Source organism: Pipistrellus hanaki (assembly GCF_964339955.1).
Source record: "Pipistrellus hanaki genome assembly, chromosome: X".
NCBI lineage: Eukaryota > Metazoa > Chordata > Mammalia > Chiroptera > Vespertilionidae > Pipistrellus > Pipistrellus hanaki.
The window spans coordinates 53,426,170-53,444,758 of NC_140524.1; the positions used below are offsets into that span (position 1 = coordinate 53,426,170).

At 37.9% G+C, this 18,589-nt stretch overlaps 1 protein-coding gene across 1 annotated transcript in view; it reads left to right on the forward strand.

The window, feature by feature from the left end:
* The window catches only part of SYTL5 (synaptotagmin like 5), a gene marked incomplete at both ends in the record, with an annotated part of 247,460 nt that overhangs the window by 144,996 nt on the left and 83,875 nt on the right, over positions 1 to 18,589 (forward strand). Inside the window, 3 exon segments of the mRNA XM_084870462.1 lie at positions 171 to 263; positions 862 to 927; positions 3,488 to 3,666. Coding sequence (XP_084726588.1) covers positions 171 to 263; positions 862 to 927; positions 3,488 to 3,666 — 338 coding nt within the window.

Consider the following 18,589-nt stretch of genomic DNA (forward strand, 5'->3'; position numbering starts at 1 on the left):
GATATAATTCAGGTTGAATGGATAGCAAAAGAGGAAAACCTAGAATAGGGCAATTTCTAGATATCTGTATATGATTTTTCAGGTATTTTAAAAAGAAAGTGGTTTGGGGAGTGAAATGACTGTCTAGGAAAGCAGTAAACCAAACCACTGATATTTTCTCCCTTCCTTAGGATTCCTTGGAAGAGACTGAAGAAGGTATTGATGATGTAGTGTTCTCCAGGTTTTCTGCAAACACCCAAAGCCTAGCAAGTGACCTGTCAAGAGTAAGCAGTTCTCTAATGCACTGGAAGTTTATTCTTTCTCTTGTTGATTTTCTGTTCACTTCCAAAGGGTATATGAATGTTCTTGGGACAATCTCTGTTAGTAAGTTAAAAATCATTATAGTCTTCAGCTTGTCCTTAGCCCACAGAGTACTTTTCAGTCTAATTTTGTGTAGGCTTTTCCTAAGGCTTCTCATTGCTTCCCTCGTCTTCATTCGTCCTCACTCAGGTTTTAAAACCTCTTCAATCGTTAGTTCAGCTCAAACCTATAAATTATCTCATTTCTCTGCTGATACATTTCCCTGCCACCATTCTCTCAACTCCCTAATTGTCCTCCACACTGCTGGCAGACATCTCCTAAAACACATACGCAGTCAGGTTTCTCTCCTACTCAAACAGTGTCCATAGTTTCCCACTGCCAAGAGAATAAATACCCTTTTTACCTTAGTGTTCAGGTTTTCTTTAAGAGGTAGCCTTTAGGAGCCCCTGCTACCTTTTACCCATTTATATGTCTGTAAGTCTTTTTCTTTGCTTGTCTAATTTCTACCTGCTATTTTAATACCTTTTTTTCCCTTTTGACCTTTGGGTGACATCCTTAAAGAATTCTCAAGCACACTCTGACAGAAAATGGACTTACCTAAATGTGCCTGATGCTGACGCAGACACTGTGAGTTTTCAATCTTTCCTTTTCCTTTTTCCAACCATACTTCACAAATTTTATGGTACAGGGAATCTGATTAAGTGGGCGATTTTACAGCATATACCTTTTTCTTATTTGTATTCAATTAACCAGATGCTCTCTTTTAAAAGGTAAATAAAATGATCAAAATCCAAGTATTTCCAAAAATATATCACTCATTAAAAATTAGAGTATGAGTACCAGTCAAAAGATACATGGTCCAAAATTATTTATCATTGATATGATACTTTTAGAATAAATACCTCTATTTTATTTTTTAAATCCTCACCCAAGGATATTTTCCCATTGATTTTAGATAGAGTGAGGGAGGGATGGACAAAAGGAGGGAGCAAGAACAAGAGCGAGAGCAAGAGAGAGCTCTATTTTAAATCACAGCTTTGGCTTGGTTAAGAGCATAAAGTTTGGTTAGCAGTAAAATTGCCTTAACTTCCTACATTTCTCCCACGCTTAAACATTTGTGAGTTCTTAAATTTTCTTTCATCTTTTGGGCCCCTTGCTTACAGAGGAACTTCTTTGAATAGTGGCTACAGAACGATGTGGAGAGTCAAGAATTAGTGATAAAAGAAAATAGTGTGAGATATGTTAGGGAAGTCCTCAGACTAAAAATCTACAGACTATATGTCTTGGTGCTGCCAACAACTTCTGTGAGCCAGAATTTTCTCATATATAACATGATGAGGTTGGAGCTTATTCTTGAAGGCTTGAAACTCAAATGACAGTTCATGGACCAGCAACATTGCAGCAATACCTGAAACAATATTCCAAAACTTTATCAGTTCAGGGAGCCTCTAGTATCTCAGTGATATTGTCATGGCACTCCTAGACCAAAAGTAATACCTGAATAGCCAATTTATTAATTAGCCTTCCAGGTAGTCTTTTGTGCTAGCTATGCTGCTAAAACAGAGTTTTTGCTTCTGGCACTAAAGGATAATTTTGTTAAATTTGATTGAAAATATGTCTCTTCTGATAAGTGAATCGTCAGGAACTTCATTCGTTCTGGTATATTTGGACTTTTAAAAACTATTTATCGGTTGGTGTGCTATCTTATTGTTTAGTGTTCTATTTTGTGGGTTGGTATTTTATAGAGGTTTAGGAAAACAGGGTCCTACATTACTTAGGTGGCCACACAGCTGCTGAGGAGTGCCCTTGTTAATACTTCAGTTATAGCTTTTCATAGAGGGTGTCCCAGAGAGAATTTTGTAGCTCTTACTAAAAAATAAATGAGTTTTTGTTTGTCCTGGTGAATGCATTCTAGATCTTGAAGTATATTGACCTTGAGCCTCCTAATAATAAAAGACAAAGCTAGAGGGATTTGGAAAGGAGATGGGATTGCAAATGCCTCAATGACTCCATATTCATTAGAAAAGTGAATAAACAATGTCTCTTCACTAATGCAAAAGAGCAAGGCTTCTCCTCTCAGCAAGTTTCCTGCATTCATTACTAATGGTCCTCGATCTTTTTGTCCTTTCTCAGGCTTGGGTTTTATGTAACCAGAAAATTAAGCAAAATAAGTGATTTTTGCTTTCTTCCATTTCCTTAGATTTCCCTACTGATTATCAAGAACAGGAGTTGTGATTGAATGAAAATGGTGTTTTTTATGAAGAGATCATTAGTATAACACTAGAGGCCCAGTGCACCAATTCAAATGGGGTCCAGCCAGCCTGTCACCAATCATGGCAGATAGGGGTTGGGCCTGTCAGGAGGAGGAGACAGCAGGAGGTTGGCTGCCAGTCAGCCCCCATCAGGACCTGATCAGGGCTGAGCTGGCTGGGGGTAGGGACTGCGGTCAATTGGCCAGTAGGCCCTGCCCCTGATTGTGGGGGGGGGGGGGCTTATAAGGGGTAGGGTCAGGCATGAGGAGGGGCTGTGAGCAGTCCTCAAATGGGGCGGGTGGGTCAATCAGGGGTCAGTGGCAAGGGGAGGGGCTGGGGGAGGTTGGCCAGCCAGCCCCACTTCCAATTGGTGTCGGGTGGCTGATCAGGGGTGGAGCTGGCTGGGGAGAGGGGCCATGGGCCAATTGGGTTGGTGGGAGCTGATCTAGGGTGGGGCTGGCCATAGGGAGGGGCTGTGAGTGTTGGGCCAGCCAACCCTGCCCTAGAATGGAGTGGGGTGACCAATTGGGGGCCAGTGGCTTGGAGGAGGGGCCATGAGTGGTTGGCTAGTTGGTCCTGCCCCTGATTAGAGTGGGGGGGGGCAATCGGAGGCAGAGCTGGATGGGGGGAGGGGCTGTGGGCTGATCAGGGTGGTCCAGGGCCCATCAGGGACAGGGCCAGCCAGGGGGAAGGGCCACAGAGGGGGTTGGCCAGTCACCCCACCCTTGATCAAGGTGGGAGAGGCTGATCAGGGGTGAGGCCACCTGAGGGAAGGACCATGGGAGGTTAGTCATCAGGCCCCACCCCCTGATCAGGCAGGTTGGCTGGCCACTGCGGGCATGATAGCAACTAGTCATTCCAGTCATTCCAACATTCTGGTTGCTGGCTTTTTATATATATAGCTAGGACCTCTCTTTCTATCTTGTTTATTCCAGGCCAGCCTTAATAGCATGCTGAGTGTTTACAGTGAAACAGGAGACTATGGCAATGTGAAGGTCAGTGGTGAAATCCTTCTCCACATCAACTACTGCTACAAAACTGGCAGGCTCCACATTTTTGTCAAGAATTGCAAAAATCTGGCCATAGGAGATGAAAAGAAACAAAGGACAGATGCGTAAGCACAGAGCATATTCTGCAGTTTATTTTAGTTACTTTATTTTTGTCAATATATGTGTTTCTTTTATTGAAGACTAGAGGCCCGGTGCACAAAATTCATGCCTGGGGGATCCCCCAGCCAAGCCTACACCCTCTCACAATTGGGACCCCTCAGGGGATGTTCAACTGCCAGTTTAGACCCAGTCCCACAAGGATCCCTGCGGGATAAGGCCTAAACTGGCAGTTGGACATCCCTCTCACAATCCGGAACCCCTGGGTCCTAACCACTCACCTGCCTGCCTGATGCCCCTAACCACTTTCCTACCTGATTTATTGTCCTAACCACTCGCCTGCTTGCCTGATTGGCCCTAACCACTCTGCCTGCCTGCCTGATAGCCCCTAACCACTCCGCATGCCTGCCTGACTGACCCTAACCACTCACCTTCCTGTCTGATCCCCCCTAACTGCTTGCCTGCCTGCCTGATCACCCCTAACCACCTCTGCCTCAGACCCTGCCATAATGGCTTCATCTTGAAGGACATCTGGAATGATGTCTGGAAGGTCATTTGGCTGCCCAGTCTAATCAGAATATTACATTTTTATTATTATAGATTCTTTTTTAAGCTTATTTATCTTTTTAAAATTAAATTTATTGGGGTGACATTGATCAACATGATGTGATTTTCTATTACAAGATCTTTATATTTTACCATGTGCCCATCACCCGAAGTCAAATCTTCTCCTGTCACCTTTTCCTGACCCTCTTCTCCCTGACACCCTTCCTTCTGGCAACCACCACTCTGCTGTTTGTGTTCATGACTTTTAGGTTTATATCCCATATATGAGTAAAATCATGTAGTTCTTAGCTTTTTCTGACTGACTTATTTTACTCAGCATAATGTTCTCAAGTTCCATCCATGTTGTTACAAATGGCACTATTTCATCCTTTCTTATGGCTGAGTAGTATTTAATTGTGTATATGCACCACATATTCCTTATCTAGTCCTCTATTGCAGAGCACTTTGGTTGTTTCCATGTCTTGGCCACCATAAATAAAGCTGCAATGAACATAGGGGTACATACTCGTATATCTTTTTTAATACATGATTTGCAGGTTGTAGGGTATGTAACCATGAGAGGGATTGCTGGGACACATAGTAAATATATTGTTAATTTTTTGAGGAATTTCCAGACTGTTTTCTATAGTGGTTGTCTGCATTCCCACCAGCAGTGAATGTGGATTCTCTTTTTTCCAAAACTTCTCCAAAACTTGTTATTGCTTGTCTTGCTGATAAAGGCTACTCTAATAGGTGTAAGATGGTGTCAAATTGTAGTTTTTACTTGCATTTCCCTAATTGCCAGTCAGTGAGGTTGAACATCTTCTCATATATCTATTGGCTGTTCATATGTATTCTTGGGAGAGGTGTATTTTCAGGTCTTCTGACCACTTTTTTTTATTGGTTTGTTTGTTTGGTGTTGAGTTTTATGAGTTCTTTATATATTTTGGAAATTAAACCCTTTTTAGAGCTACTGATTGCAAATATCATTTTCTACTTGGTTGGCTGTCTCATTGTTTTGTTGTCACTATTTTTTTTTTTTTTTTTGCTGTGCAGAAGCTTTCTAATTTGATATAGTTCCATTAATTTATTTTTGCCTTTAATTCCCTTGCTTTTGGGATCAAGTTTATAAAATATTGTCTATGACCAAGGTCCATAAGATTGGTACCTATAATTAATTTATTCTATGTAACTTATTGTTTCTGGTCTTAGATTTAGGTCTTTGATCCATTTTGAATTAATTTTTGTACATGGGGACTAACTGTAATCCAGATTCATTCATTTGCACGTGACGTTACAATTTTCCCAGCGCCATTTTTTAATTTTAATAAATCTTTATTGTTCAAGTTATTACAATTATTTCTTCTTTTTCCCCCCATAGCTCCCCTCCACCTGATTTCCGCCACACCCTCTGACCTTACCTCTCCCCCCCACCCTGCTGTCCTCATCCACAGGTGTATGATTTTTGTCCAGTCTCTTCCCATATCCTCCACAAAGACACTCCCTTCCCCCTAAGAATTATCAATCTCCTCCCATTCTATGCCCCTGATTCTATTATATTCACCAGTTTATTCTGTTCCTCGGATTTTTAATTCATTTGACTTTGAGATTCACTTGTTGATAGATATGTATTTGTTGTTCATAATTTTTATCTTTACTTTTTTATTCTTTTTCCTCTTTTTAAAGAACACCTTTTAGCCGAAACTGGTTTGGCTCAGTGGTAGAGCGTTGATCTGCGGATTGGAAGGTCCCAGGTTCGATTCCGGTCAGGGGCATGTACATTGGTTGTGGGCACATCCCTGGTGGGGTGTGTGCAAGAGGCAGCTGGTCGATGTTTCTCTCTCATCGACGTTTCTAGCTCTCTATCCCTCTCTCCTCCCTTCTGTAAAAAATCAATAAAATAATAGAAAAAAAAGAAATGTAAAAAATAAATAAATAAATAAAAATAAAGAACACCTTTTAGCATTTCATATAATACTGGTTTTGTGGTGATGTACTCCTTTAGCTTTTTCTGATCTGTGAAACTTTTTATCTGCCCTTCAATTCTGAATTAAAACTTTGCTGGGTAATCTTGGTTGTAGGTTCTTGCTATTCATCACTTTGAATATTTCTTGCCACTCCAGTCTGACCTTCATAGTTTTTATTGAGAAATCAGCTGATAATCATATGGGTGCTTCCTTGTAGGCAACTAACTGCTTTTCTCTTGCTGCTTGTAAGATTCTCTCTCTTTTTTTTTTTTGCTCTTGGCATTTTAATTATGATGTGTCTTGGTGTGGTCCTCTTTGATTTCATTTTGTATGGGGTTCTGTGTGCTTCCTGGAGTTGTAAGTCTATTTCTTTCACAAGGTGGGGAAAGTTTTCTGTCATTATTTCTTCAAATAGGTTTTCAGTGTCTTGCTCTCTCTCTTCTTCTGGGATCCCCATAATTCTGATGTTGGTACGCTTGAAGTTGTCCCAGAGGCTTCTTACATTATCTTCAACATCTGGATTCTCTTCTCTTCTTGCTTCTCCAGAAGAGTGTCCTTTACCTCTTTGCATTCCAAATCTTTGACTTGATTCTTGCATTCTTCTAGTCTGCTGTTGGGTCTCTGTATCATATTTTTATTTCAGTCAGTGTATGTTTAATTTCTAGTTGGTTTAATTTCTTTTTCATATCCTGGAGGGTCTCTTTTAATTTATTAGCCTTTTCTAGGAAATTCTTGAAAAACCTTATAACCGTGGTTTTGAACTCTATGTCCAATCATTTGTTCTCCTCCATTTCTTTTGTTTGTGATGTGTTTCCTTGTTTCCTCATTTTTTCTGCTTCCCTGAGTTGGTAGGGTAGTTTTGTGTGCTAGGTGTCCTATATGGTTCAATGGGTCAGACTCCCAGTTACCTGAGGTGGACACTCTTGGTGAACCCCCTTGTTGACTGTGTGTACAGCCTTGTTGTAGTTAAGTTTTGATTCCTGTTGGTGTCGCTGGGAGGAATTGACCTCCAGGCCAATTGGCTGTGAGGATCCGCTGTGACTATAATGGAAGAATTGCTGTGCTGGAGACACATGTATTGGGCAGGACTTGTTCCAGTAGGGCTTTGGTGAGTCTGCCTCTTGAATGTGTTCCTTATGAGAGTAGTTGATATCTGGTGTTGTCTCACACAGACCAGCAGATCCACTAGTTTCTTGATCTCCACTGAGGTGCAGGTCAGCTACTGTCTGAGGCCACCCAGCATGAGCTACAGCAAAAACTATAGTTTTGTCCTCTTTGCTTTGGATTTGGCGGTTTTTGAGCAGTCTGACTGGAGCTGCAGTTTATTTGGTTAAGCTACCACAGGGCAGGCCATTTATATGCAAAAGCCATTGTGTGGAGCCTGTGCAGATTTGTAGAATGTGTGGGATGGGATTTCAGTGTGGGGCGGGGTCTCAGGGTGTCACTAGGCTAGGGCATGGCAAACAGCAATGCCTGCCAGCCAGCCTTCTCTGCCTTTCCGTGATTCCAAGTCCCCGCATTCCACTTTCCAGCGCAGTCAATAATGATTGCTGGCGTCCTCTGCAAAAAAAAATCACCCTCACTTTCCGACCTGATGGCCAACAGTCCAGCTTTTCCTTGTAGGCATCTGGGTTCCCCACATATCCCCAAAATCTGGATTTCATAGTGATTGGGAGCTTGTCTCCCTTCAGGTTGAAAAAAAGCTGCACACCCAGTTGGTCACCACCAGCCAGATTCACATGTCTCTGTACCTCAGCTTTTCAGCATTTGTGTTCCTTTCTCTTTCCTTCTAGTTGTAAAATTTCCACTAAGCCAGCTTTCCCTTGGTTCTGGGTGATAGACATTTTGTCTTTTAGTTGTAGTTTTGGAATTGTTGTGCACTGCAACAATTTTGTTGTTTAACTTTGCTGCCACCTTGGTTTCTCTATTTCCCAGCACCATTTATGAAGAGGCTATGTTTACTCCATGTGAGTTCCTATCTCCTTGTCAAAAATTACCTGACCATATACATGTGTTTTTATAGCTGGGCTCTCTATTCTATTCCATTGATCTGTGTATCTGTTTCTCTGCCAGCACCATGTTATTTTCATTATCATAGCTCTGTAATTTGAAGTCAGGTTGCATGATACTTCCAGCTTCGTTCTTTTTTCTCAGGATTGCTTTAGCTACCTGGAGTATTTTGTAGTTTGATACAAATCTGATTATTTCTTGTTCTATTTATTTAAAAAAATGACATTGAGATATTGATGGGGTTTGAATTAAATCTATAAACTACTTTGGGTAATGTGGCTATTTTAACTATGTTGATTCTTCCAATCCCTGAACACAGAATATTTTTTTCATTTTGATGTCCTTTAAAAATCTCTTCTAGTAATGCTTTATAATTTTCAGTATCTAGGTCTTTCACATTCTTTGTTAAGTTTATTCCTATGTATTTTATTCTTTTCTTGCAATTGTAAAAGGAATTTTTTTCATTTCTTGTTCTGAGATTTTGTTGTTAGTATACAGGAAGGCAATGAAATTTTGCACAATAATTTGTATCCTGCAACTTGATTGGATTTGTTCAGTTTTCTAAATAATTTTTATTGTTGAAAGTATTAAATATGTCCCCATTTCCCTCACTGACTCCCTCCAGTCCGCCCTGTCCCCCCACTCCCCACCCCAGGCCTTCAGCACCCTATTATCTGTGTCCATAGGTTATGAATATGTGACTATAAGGTCTTTGGTTGATTACCTCCCAACTACCCACCCTCCCCTGTCTTCTCTCCAAGATTCTGCACTCTGTTCCATGCTACCATGTCTCTGGATCCACTCTGTTCATCAGTTTATTTTGTTCATTAGATTCCACATATGAGTGTGATCATGTGATACTTGTCTTTCTCTGACTAACTTATTTCACTTAGCTGACACATTCCACGTCCCTCCATGTTGTCTCAAAGGGTAAGGTATTCTTCTTTTTTACTGCTGCATAGTATTTCATGGTATAAATATGCCACAGCTTTCTTATCCACTCATCTACTAATGGGCACTTGGAGTGTTTTCAGACCTTAGCTATTATAAATTGTGCTGCTATGAACATAGGATGCATACATTCTTTCTGATTGGTGCATCGACCCTTTTCATTTTGATGTAGTTCCATTTGTTTATTTTATTCTTACTTTCCTTTGTCTTAGGAGATGTATCTTTAAATATATTGCTCTGAGAGATGTCTGAGATTTTGCTCCCTATAGTTTTTCCAAGACTTTTATTGTTTCATGTCTTACTTTGAAGTCTTTTTTTTCCATTTTAAGTTTATTCTTGCATATGGTATAATTTAATGCTCTAGTTTCATTTCTTTGCATGTATCTGCTCTATTTTCCCAACACCATTTATTGAAGAGACTATCTTGACTCCATTGTATGTTATTGCCTCCTTTGTCATATATTAATTTTGTATAATGTCTTGGCTCTATTTCTGGGTTCTCTGTTCTATTCCTTTGATCTATATGTCTGTTCTTGTGTCAGTTTTGAGACAGTTTTGAGAACCGTGGCAATGTAATATAGCTTGATATCTGGCATTGTGATCCCGCCAACTTTGCTCTTCTTTCTTGGGATTCCTGTGGCTATTCTGGGTCTTTTTTTTTCCAGATTAATTTTTGGAGAGTTTGTTCTAGGTCTGTGAAATATGTCATTGGTATTTTAATGGGGATTGCATTGAATCTAGAAATTGCTTTGGGTAGTATGGATATTTTAATGTTGTTGATTCTACCAATCCATTAACACGGTTTGTTTTTCCATCTGTTTATGCCTTCCTCTATCTCTTTTTTCAATTTCCTGTAGTTTTCTGAGTACAAGTCATTTACCACGTTAGTTACATTTATTCCTAGGTATCTTAATTTTTTTGGTGCAATGGTAAATGGGATTGTTTGTTTAATTTCTCTTTCTGAGAATTCATTATTGTTGTATAAAAAAGCTATCAATTTTTCGGTGTTGATTTTGTATCTGGTACAGTGCCAAATTCATTTATTAATTCTCAGAGTTTTTTGGTGATGTCTTTAGGGTTTTCTATGTATAACATCATATCATCTGTGAATAATGAGAGTTTTACTTCCTTTTTTCCAATTTGGAGGCCTTTTATTTCTTCTTGTCTGATCTCTGTGGCTTGGACATCAAGAACTATGTTGAACAAGAGTGGTCAAAGTGGACACCCCTGTCTTGTTCCTGTTCTTAGGGGAAATGGTTTTCATTTTTCCCATTGAGTATGACTTTAGCATTAGGTTTGTCATGTTGAGATCTGCTACCTCTATTCCCACCTTGCTGAAAGTTTTTTTATAAAAACTGGGTTTTGGATTTTGTCAAATGCTTTTTTGTGTGTCTATTGATATGACCATGTGATTTTTGTCTTTCAATTTGTTTATGTGATATATCATGTTTATGGATTGCAGATATTGTACCAGCCTTGCATCCGTGGAATAAATCTCACTTTGTTATGGTGTATGATCTTTTTAATATATATTGCTGGATACAATTTGCTAATATTTTTTTGAGGATTTTAGCATCTGTGCTTATCAGTGATATTGTTCTGTATTTTTCTTTCTTTGTAGCATTTTTATCTGGCTTTGAAATTAGGGTAGTGTTGGCCTCATAAAGGGAGTTTGGATTGTTCTTTCTTCTTGGGTTTTCTGAAATAATTTGAGGAGTATAGGCATATGTCCTTCTTGAAATGTCTGGCAAAACTCCCCTGTCAAGCCATCTGTACCTAGGCTATTGTTTGCTGGGAGGTTTTTGACTACTGCTTCTATTTTCTCAATTGTTACTGGCCTAATTAGGTTTTTATCTTTTATTTGTAGTTTTGAAATTGTTGTGTGAGGCGGCAGTTTAGTTGTTTACCTTTGCTGCCATCTTGGTTTCTCTGAGACTGATATTTCTTTACTGATTTTCTGATTTATTGATCTGTCTGGAGCTGTCGATGGAGTATAAAGTATGATGTGTTTTGATCTGTTTCCCCCTTTAGTTCTGTGATTAGTTGTTTTATTTATTTCAGTGTTCCTTATTTGGTTGCATGCATATTGGGGCTGACTGGCAGACCCTGAGTGACAGATAAATGGATATCGCCACCAAGTATCCCTGTTCACCTGCCTTCTCTGGATTTTATTGTCATAACAGCTTGAACTAAAATTAACCTCTTGATACAATTTGCAGGGTAAGTATCCTTGAGAAAGTATATACTTCCACAATGTTGGGTCTTTAAAGACTTAACATAGAGATTCTAGCAAAACATCCCAGAGGATCAGACTTGTTTGGAAAAGTCAAGATAGGGTCTGCCACCTTCAGCAAGGTCCCCTCAGAGGCCCTCAAACTTACAGAGAATTCTCCTTACAGACATTCCAACCAAGTCCCATGCTTCCCCACATCTCTCCCCTTATTGTTTTGTTGTCTGTAGAAGACAGAGGTAGGTGGCATAATTTCTGCTTTGGAATATCAGAGTCTGCAAAAAGCATTCACTGCTCAAGTTCCAATTTTGTATACTATTAAGAAAAACAAAGAGAATTACAATGACAGTAATGGTTAGTCTAATTAAGAAGACAAGTATTAAATCTTGCCTTCTAACAAGGTGTAAGGAAAAGAATTATAAAGTGGAAGAGGCTAGGGCAAGGAGTGTAGCTATGTGCAGGCCTGGGGTCTGTAGACATTAGCTATTGTCAGGTGATGACATGATGTTGACGAGATGATGTTGATATCTGGTGGGTCAGTATGACCATGCTTATTCGTTCTGCTTGCTGGATTCGTAGATGAGTTGCTTTCCTGATTACTTAACACAGGCCTTGAAAAGAAAGCTTTAAGAAAAATTTAACCCCCTATTCACATATAATTATATGTGTTCTATGATTTAAAATGATTACTGCCCTGATCAGTTTGGTTCAGTGGATGAAACGTCGGCCTGTGGACTGAAAGGTCCCAGGTTCAATTCCAATCAAAGGTACATGCCTGGGTTGTGGGTCCGATCCCTAGTAAGAGTTATGCATGAGGCAGCTTATTAATGTTTCTCTCTCATTGATGTTTCTAACTCTCTATCCTCTTCCTTCCTCTCTGTAAAAAAAAAAATCAATAAAATATATTTTTAAAAATAAAATAAAATAATATGATTACTTTTCAGATTAATTCAGATGTTCTACTTATTAGATTTATTATTCAGTATACTCATAATTCCTTTTAAGATTTATCTTTATAAGTTTTCTATGATTTTTATAAACATTCTTGTAATTTTCATAGTAAGCATTATTATCACTTTCACAATTATTCTTAAGTATTCTTACTCCAATTTTCTTTCTTTCTGTTATATTCCTTTCTTTATATCCCTTCTCACAATTTTACTTCCTTAGTTTTAGTTCTTTTTCACTTGTACAGACCCTCTGTAACTTATATATACTTTTTACAACTTACACATACCTTCTGTAATTTATATATACCTTTTGTAACTTACACATACCCTTTCAGTCTCTCTACTTTCTTTTTCTTTTATCTCTATGCCTTCTATTATACAAAACTATAAATTCCTTCTAATTGGTTATGATTAAAGCTTAGTTCTGCACAGGTTCCTTTATTCTTAGCTTTAGAGCAGTTGGAGTGGTGAGAAGTATGCCTTAGAGTTCATTTCTACTCTAGTTAGCCTATTGTCTTTTCTCTTCTCATGTCTGTCTAAGTGCCTACTATATTCCCCTCAATGTTTTTGGCTCTGAATTATTTTAGGGAAAGGGGATGTTGGATTTCTTCTGTAATTACTTCCTGATGAGGATGGACGAAGGTTTCTCTCAGAGCCAGCAGATCCTTGCTCTCTGTCAGAGGGATGATGAGGCCTGGGTACAGGAGGAGATGGCAATGGTGCCTAGAGGTGGTATTCCCTAGGTGTAAGTAGGGCTTGTATTCTGGTGGAGACAAATTATGTTATAACTTTTAATTTTATTGGGAAAAAGTTAGAACACTTTCTAATAATTTTCTGTTAAAACAATTTTTCTTCCTAAAACTACCCCTCATTTTTATTAAAGACTAATTTACTTACCATATTAAGTCTAGTAATAGTTTGACCTGATTGTTTGTATAAACACAGTAAGAATAATTGTTGACTATATAGGATATTTTTAAAAATATATGCTTTGCTAGAATCTCATGAGAAAGTTTACCCCCAGAGGGGATCCAAGATGAATGCCAATGGGACAAGCAGGCTGCAAGATAGTGCGTGAGTGAGAGAATAAAAGGATAATGTATGGAAGTGCGGGGAGTGCCTGTATTTGTGAGTGAGTGACAGCTATATTCCAAGAGACTATTGGGGATCAGCGGACTGGGCTCCCTGGCCAGGCAGCCTCTACTGCTGCTGAAATCTCTCCTGCAGTGGCTGACTCTGGTGGAGAGACTGCACCATATTGAAGGGGAGAACTGCTGTCATCAGCAGACCCGCTGTGATCAGAAGCCTGGCTGTGATCAGATGCCTACCCTTACCTCCAACCAGAGAGACCTTGCAATACTCCCAGGACCTTACAACCACAATGCCCAGGGACAAGATGCCTCAGATGTGAACCCATGAATACCAGTACTTCAGCTTTCCTGATCATGGTCCCCTAAAAAGTCTTTCCAGGAGGAAACAAAGTGGTGCCAAATACACTGACAGGCCCGGCACCTTCTCACAGAGCAGATAGAAGGTACAGCTGAATCGAACAACACCCAATCAGATTGGTGAATTAAACACAACTGGTGAGGCTGATGGAAAGGTTAGCTATTGCCTAGAGAAAGGTGATATTTGGAATCCAGGCTGGAGGGAGAAACACACGTAGTGGAACTAAAGACTCAGAGAAAGACTGCACCCACAAAATCCGCAGCTATTAGGATCAGTGTAGCCCTCGAATGTGGAAGTGAGTCCACAGGGCTGCTGGTATAGGGGACTCTAGATATTAACCTACAGCTGGACTGGGCCCGGAAAGGCAGCCTGAAGTTCTGTACTAGCTGCACAGAGCCAGAGGAAAAGATATGAGTCTGCATGCCTCCTCTTGCCTTTTTTTTTTTTTTTCTTTCTAAATCTTTGTTTTTGCTCGATAAGTCCAGTACATAGGATCTTCCAATTAAAAAAAAACTCACCAAGACTTCAGGGGAAAGTTGTTGTTGTGGAGAGTGGGGAGAGAAGAACAGAAAACCAGCTCTGGGGCAATTTGTCCCTCTAACCCACTATAAAGTGGGACAGGGAAAGCAAAAATCTAAATACTGAATAGAGGCCTTTTAGCCCTGCATATTAGACAGAAACACTGCCACCAAGGGGTTGTATCAGAAATTGACTCTTGTGTGTAAATATAACTAAAAGTAAGGTGAGAACAAACCTGAGCAGAGCGATCCTGCCTACTTGAAAACAGAGGAGCTTATGACACAGAGGAGCGGTTGGTTTCAGGAAACTTCAATACTGTGTTGACTGCCTGAAAAGAAACAGGCGTGCCAAGAACAGTAGAAGAAGTGAACACCCTTCACTTCACATTTTAATTTTTTATCTTTTACTTAAGAAATGAATTTTTTTCTCTCACTTGACTTTACCATTTTTTATTATTATATTTTTATTTTTAAATATTGTAACTATTTATTCTTACTACTATTATTTTACTCCCTTTTAAATTTTATTTTATTTTATTTTATATTTATTTAATTTATTTTGGGATTAGTGTTCTACATTCTCTTTTCATTTTTTCACTATTTCTCAATTTTTCTTTTATGTGAACAATCTCTTCCTCACTGTCCCCATTTTTTCTTTTTTCTCTTACCCTATTCCAGCTTTAATTTTTCTCTATTGTTTCTTTTTACCAGTAATCTCTTAAAAATTGATCTTACTCATATATGTAATTTCCTCTCCACTGCTCCAAGCCCATACACATTTTTCTCTTCTTTTTCTTCACTATCCAAATTTTTTTTCTTTTTCTTTTTTGACCTTTTCTTTCTTTCTGTCTTGTTCTTTGTTTGATTGTTGGTTAGTTTTTTTTTTTTGTGTGTGTGTGTGTGTGTGTGTTGTTCATTTTTGTTTTGCTGTTGTTGTTGTTGTTTGTGTTTTTTTTCTTCCATTTTTCCTCTCCTCACTTGTTCTCTTCTTCCACTAATTAATTAATCCCAATCACAAACTCAGACATATCTACTCTTTATTATCTTTACCAATAGTAAACAAAAACATATATGGAATAAATAGATTAAAGAAGAAGGAAAAAGTGAAGAAAATATATACATTAACATATTTTTTTCTTTTTCACTTTTCTTCTTATACACTCTTTCTCTTTCTACCTCCTCTATACTGAATTGTGGCTACTTCCTTACATTCTGGAAATAAGCTCTGCCTCTTCAGATTCATCTGAGTGTTTGTTGTATGGATGTTTGTTCTTTGAATTTTTGGATTAGCTACTATTTGTATTTTGTATTCATCTGTGGGTGTTTGTTGTGTGTATTTTTTTATTAGTTGTTTTATTGGAGTTTTCTCCCCATATACATATATTTTTATTACTCTTTTTTCTTCTCTTTTCTCTATTACATGTTTTACTTTTCTCAATATAATTTTTGCACTCTTTTCTAATCCTTAATTCTATTTTTTTCTGGTGGTCACCTTTTATTTGGGGTTATTAGTATCATGAATACATTTGTGTTTGGTGCCGTGTGTTGTGTCTTGTAGTGTGTTATTTTGTGTCTTTAAGTAAATGCTGGAGAGAGAAGGTTACATAACCAGACACGCTAAGAGGAGTGATGATGAGAAGACAAAGAAATAGCCCCCATATGAAAGAAAAAGAGGAATCACCAGCAAAGGAAGTAAATGAAATGGAGGCAATCAATATGACAGAGAAAAATTCAGAGCAGTGGCCATAAGGTCACTGAAAAGAAGGGAATACAAATTCAACAATATGTGTAAGAACAAAAAGTAAATAAAGAAGAACCAAGAATAAATGAAAAAATGACATCACTGTAATAAAAAACTCAATAGAAAGCATCAACACTAGACTAGAAAAAGTGGAGTACTGCATCAGTGATCTAGAAGATAAGATAGGAAAAAATACCCAAGCAGAGCAGCATCTATAAAAAAGAAAGAAAAAACAAACAAAACAAAACAAAACAACAACAACAAAAAAACTTAAAAGAAATAGAAGAGCCTAAGGGAACACTGGGAAAACACAAAATGAAAGAACATCTGCATAATTAGGGTGACATAAGGAGAGGAAAATGAGCAAGGAATAGAAAACCTGTTTGAAGAAATAATGACAGAAAACCTTCTTGATATAGGGAAGAAAAAATTTACACAAGTCCAGGAAGCTCACAGAGTCCCAAACAAAATGAACCCAAAAAGACTGACACCAAGACACATTATAATTGAATTGGAAAACATCAATGACAAAATTATGAATCTTAAAGGCTGCCAGAGAGAGACAGAAAGTTACATACAAATGATCTCCCATCAGAATATTGACTGATTTCTCAACAGAAACACATCAGGCCAGAAGGGAATGGAATGGAATATAAAAATCCATGCAAAGGAAAGGTCTGAATCCAAGAATACTGTACCCAGCAAGGCTATCAATCAAAATTGAGGGTTAAATTGGGAGATTCATAGACAAAAAAAGGACTAAGAGAGTTTATTAACACCAAACCAACAATGCAAGAAATGCTAAAAGATTTGCTGCTAAAAGAATGAATAGAAAAGGAAGAAGGAACACAGACATAAAGAATAAAAATGGCAACAAAAATGTACCTATCAATAAAACATTAAATGCAAATGGATTAAATGCCCCCAAAGACATAGGGCAACTGAGTGGATAAGAGAACATGACCAATATATCTTCTGTCTACAGAAAACCCACCTCAGAACAAAGGACTCAAACAAACTGATGGTGAAGGGATAGAAAATATTTTTTTCAGGCGAATTGAAATGAAAAGAAAAAAAAAAAAGCTGGAGTACGAACACTTATATCTAACAAATTAGACCTCAAAGTGAAGGCCATAACAAGAGATAAGGAAGGCCACTTCATAATATGAAAGGGAACAATTAAAGAAGAAGATATAATTCTGGTAAACATATATGCACCCAATACAGGAACACCCAAATACAAAAAAAAAAAAAAAAAAAAAAAAAATTCTGGAGGATATCAAGGGAGACATTGACAGTAATACAACCAACCATTATAGGGGTTTTCAGTACCACAACAAAACCACTGGAAAAAATCCTCTAATAAAAAAAATCAGCAAAAAATAGCAATCCTAAATGACTCACTAGGTCAGAAGGAATTAATTGACACTTTCAGAACATTTCACCCCAAAGCCACAGAATATACATTCTTCTTAAGTGTACACAGGTCATTTTAAAAAACAGACCACATATTGGGACACAGGCAAAGTCTCTTCAAGTTCAAGAAGATATAAACCATATCAAGCATCTTCAGATCACAATGGCATAAAACTAGAAAACAACTACAATTTTAAAAAAAATCTAAAAAATCAAACACCTGGACACTAAATAGCATGCTATTAAAGAATGATTGGGTTACCAAAGAGATGAAAGAAGAAATAAAAAGCATCATAGCAACAAATGACAATGAAAACACAATAATCCAAAATCTATGGGACACAATGAAAGCAGTCTTGAGAAGAAAATTCATAGCTCTACAGGCCTATCTCAAAAAACAAAACAAAACAAAACAAAAAAAAAGAAGAAAAAGAAAAGTAAAGAAAAGAAAGAAAACAGAGGTAATAAAATTATCTAACCCTACAACTCCAAGAGTTAGAAAGAGAGCAACAAAAAAAGCCCAGCATAAGCAGAAGGAAAATAATAATAAAGATCAAAGTGGAAATAAAATAACAAAGAAATGAAAAAACACAAACAGAAAAAAATCAACAAAACCAAGAGCTAGTTCTTTGAAAGGATAAAGAAGATTGATGAACCTCTAGCCATTCTGACCAAGAAACAGAGTGGACCCAAATAAACAAAATCAGAAATGAAAGAAGTGAAGTAACAACTAATCCTACAGAAATAGCAATTATTATGAAAAAATAATATGAACAACTCTATTCCAACAAAATGGACAACCTAGATGAAACTGACATATTCTTAGAAAAAATACAAACTGCAAACACTCAAGAAGAATTTAAAAAAAAACCTGAATAAGCCAATAACTACTGAAGAAATTGAAGCAGCGATCAAAAATCTTCCAGCAGAAAAAAGCACTGGTCCAAATGGCTTTATAGGGGAGTTATACCAAGCATTAAAAGAAGAACTAAAACCTATACTTCTCAGATCATTAAAAATTTTAAGAGAACGGAACAATTCCAAGCTCTTTCTATGAAGCCAGAATTATCCTAATCCCAAACCAGAAAAGCACCACAAAAAAAGAGAGCTACAGACAAATATCCTTCAAGAACATAGATGCTAAAAAATCCTC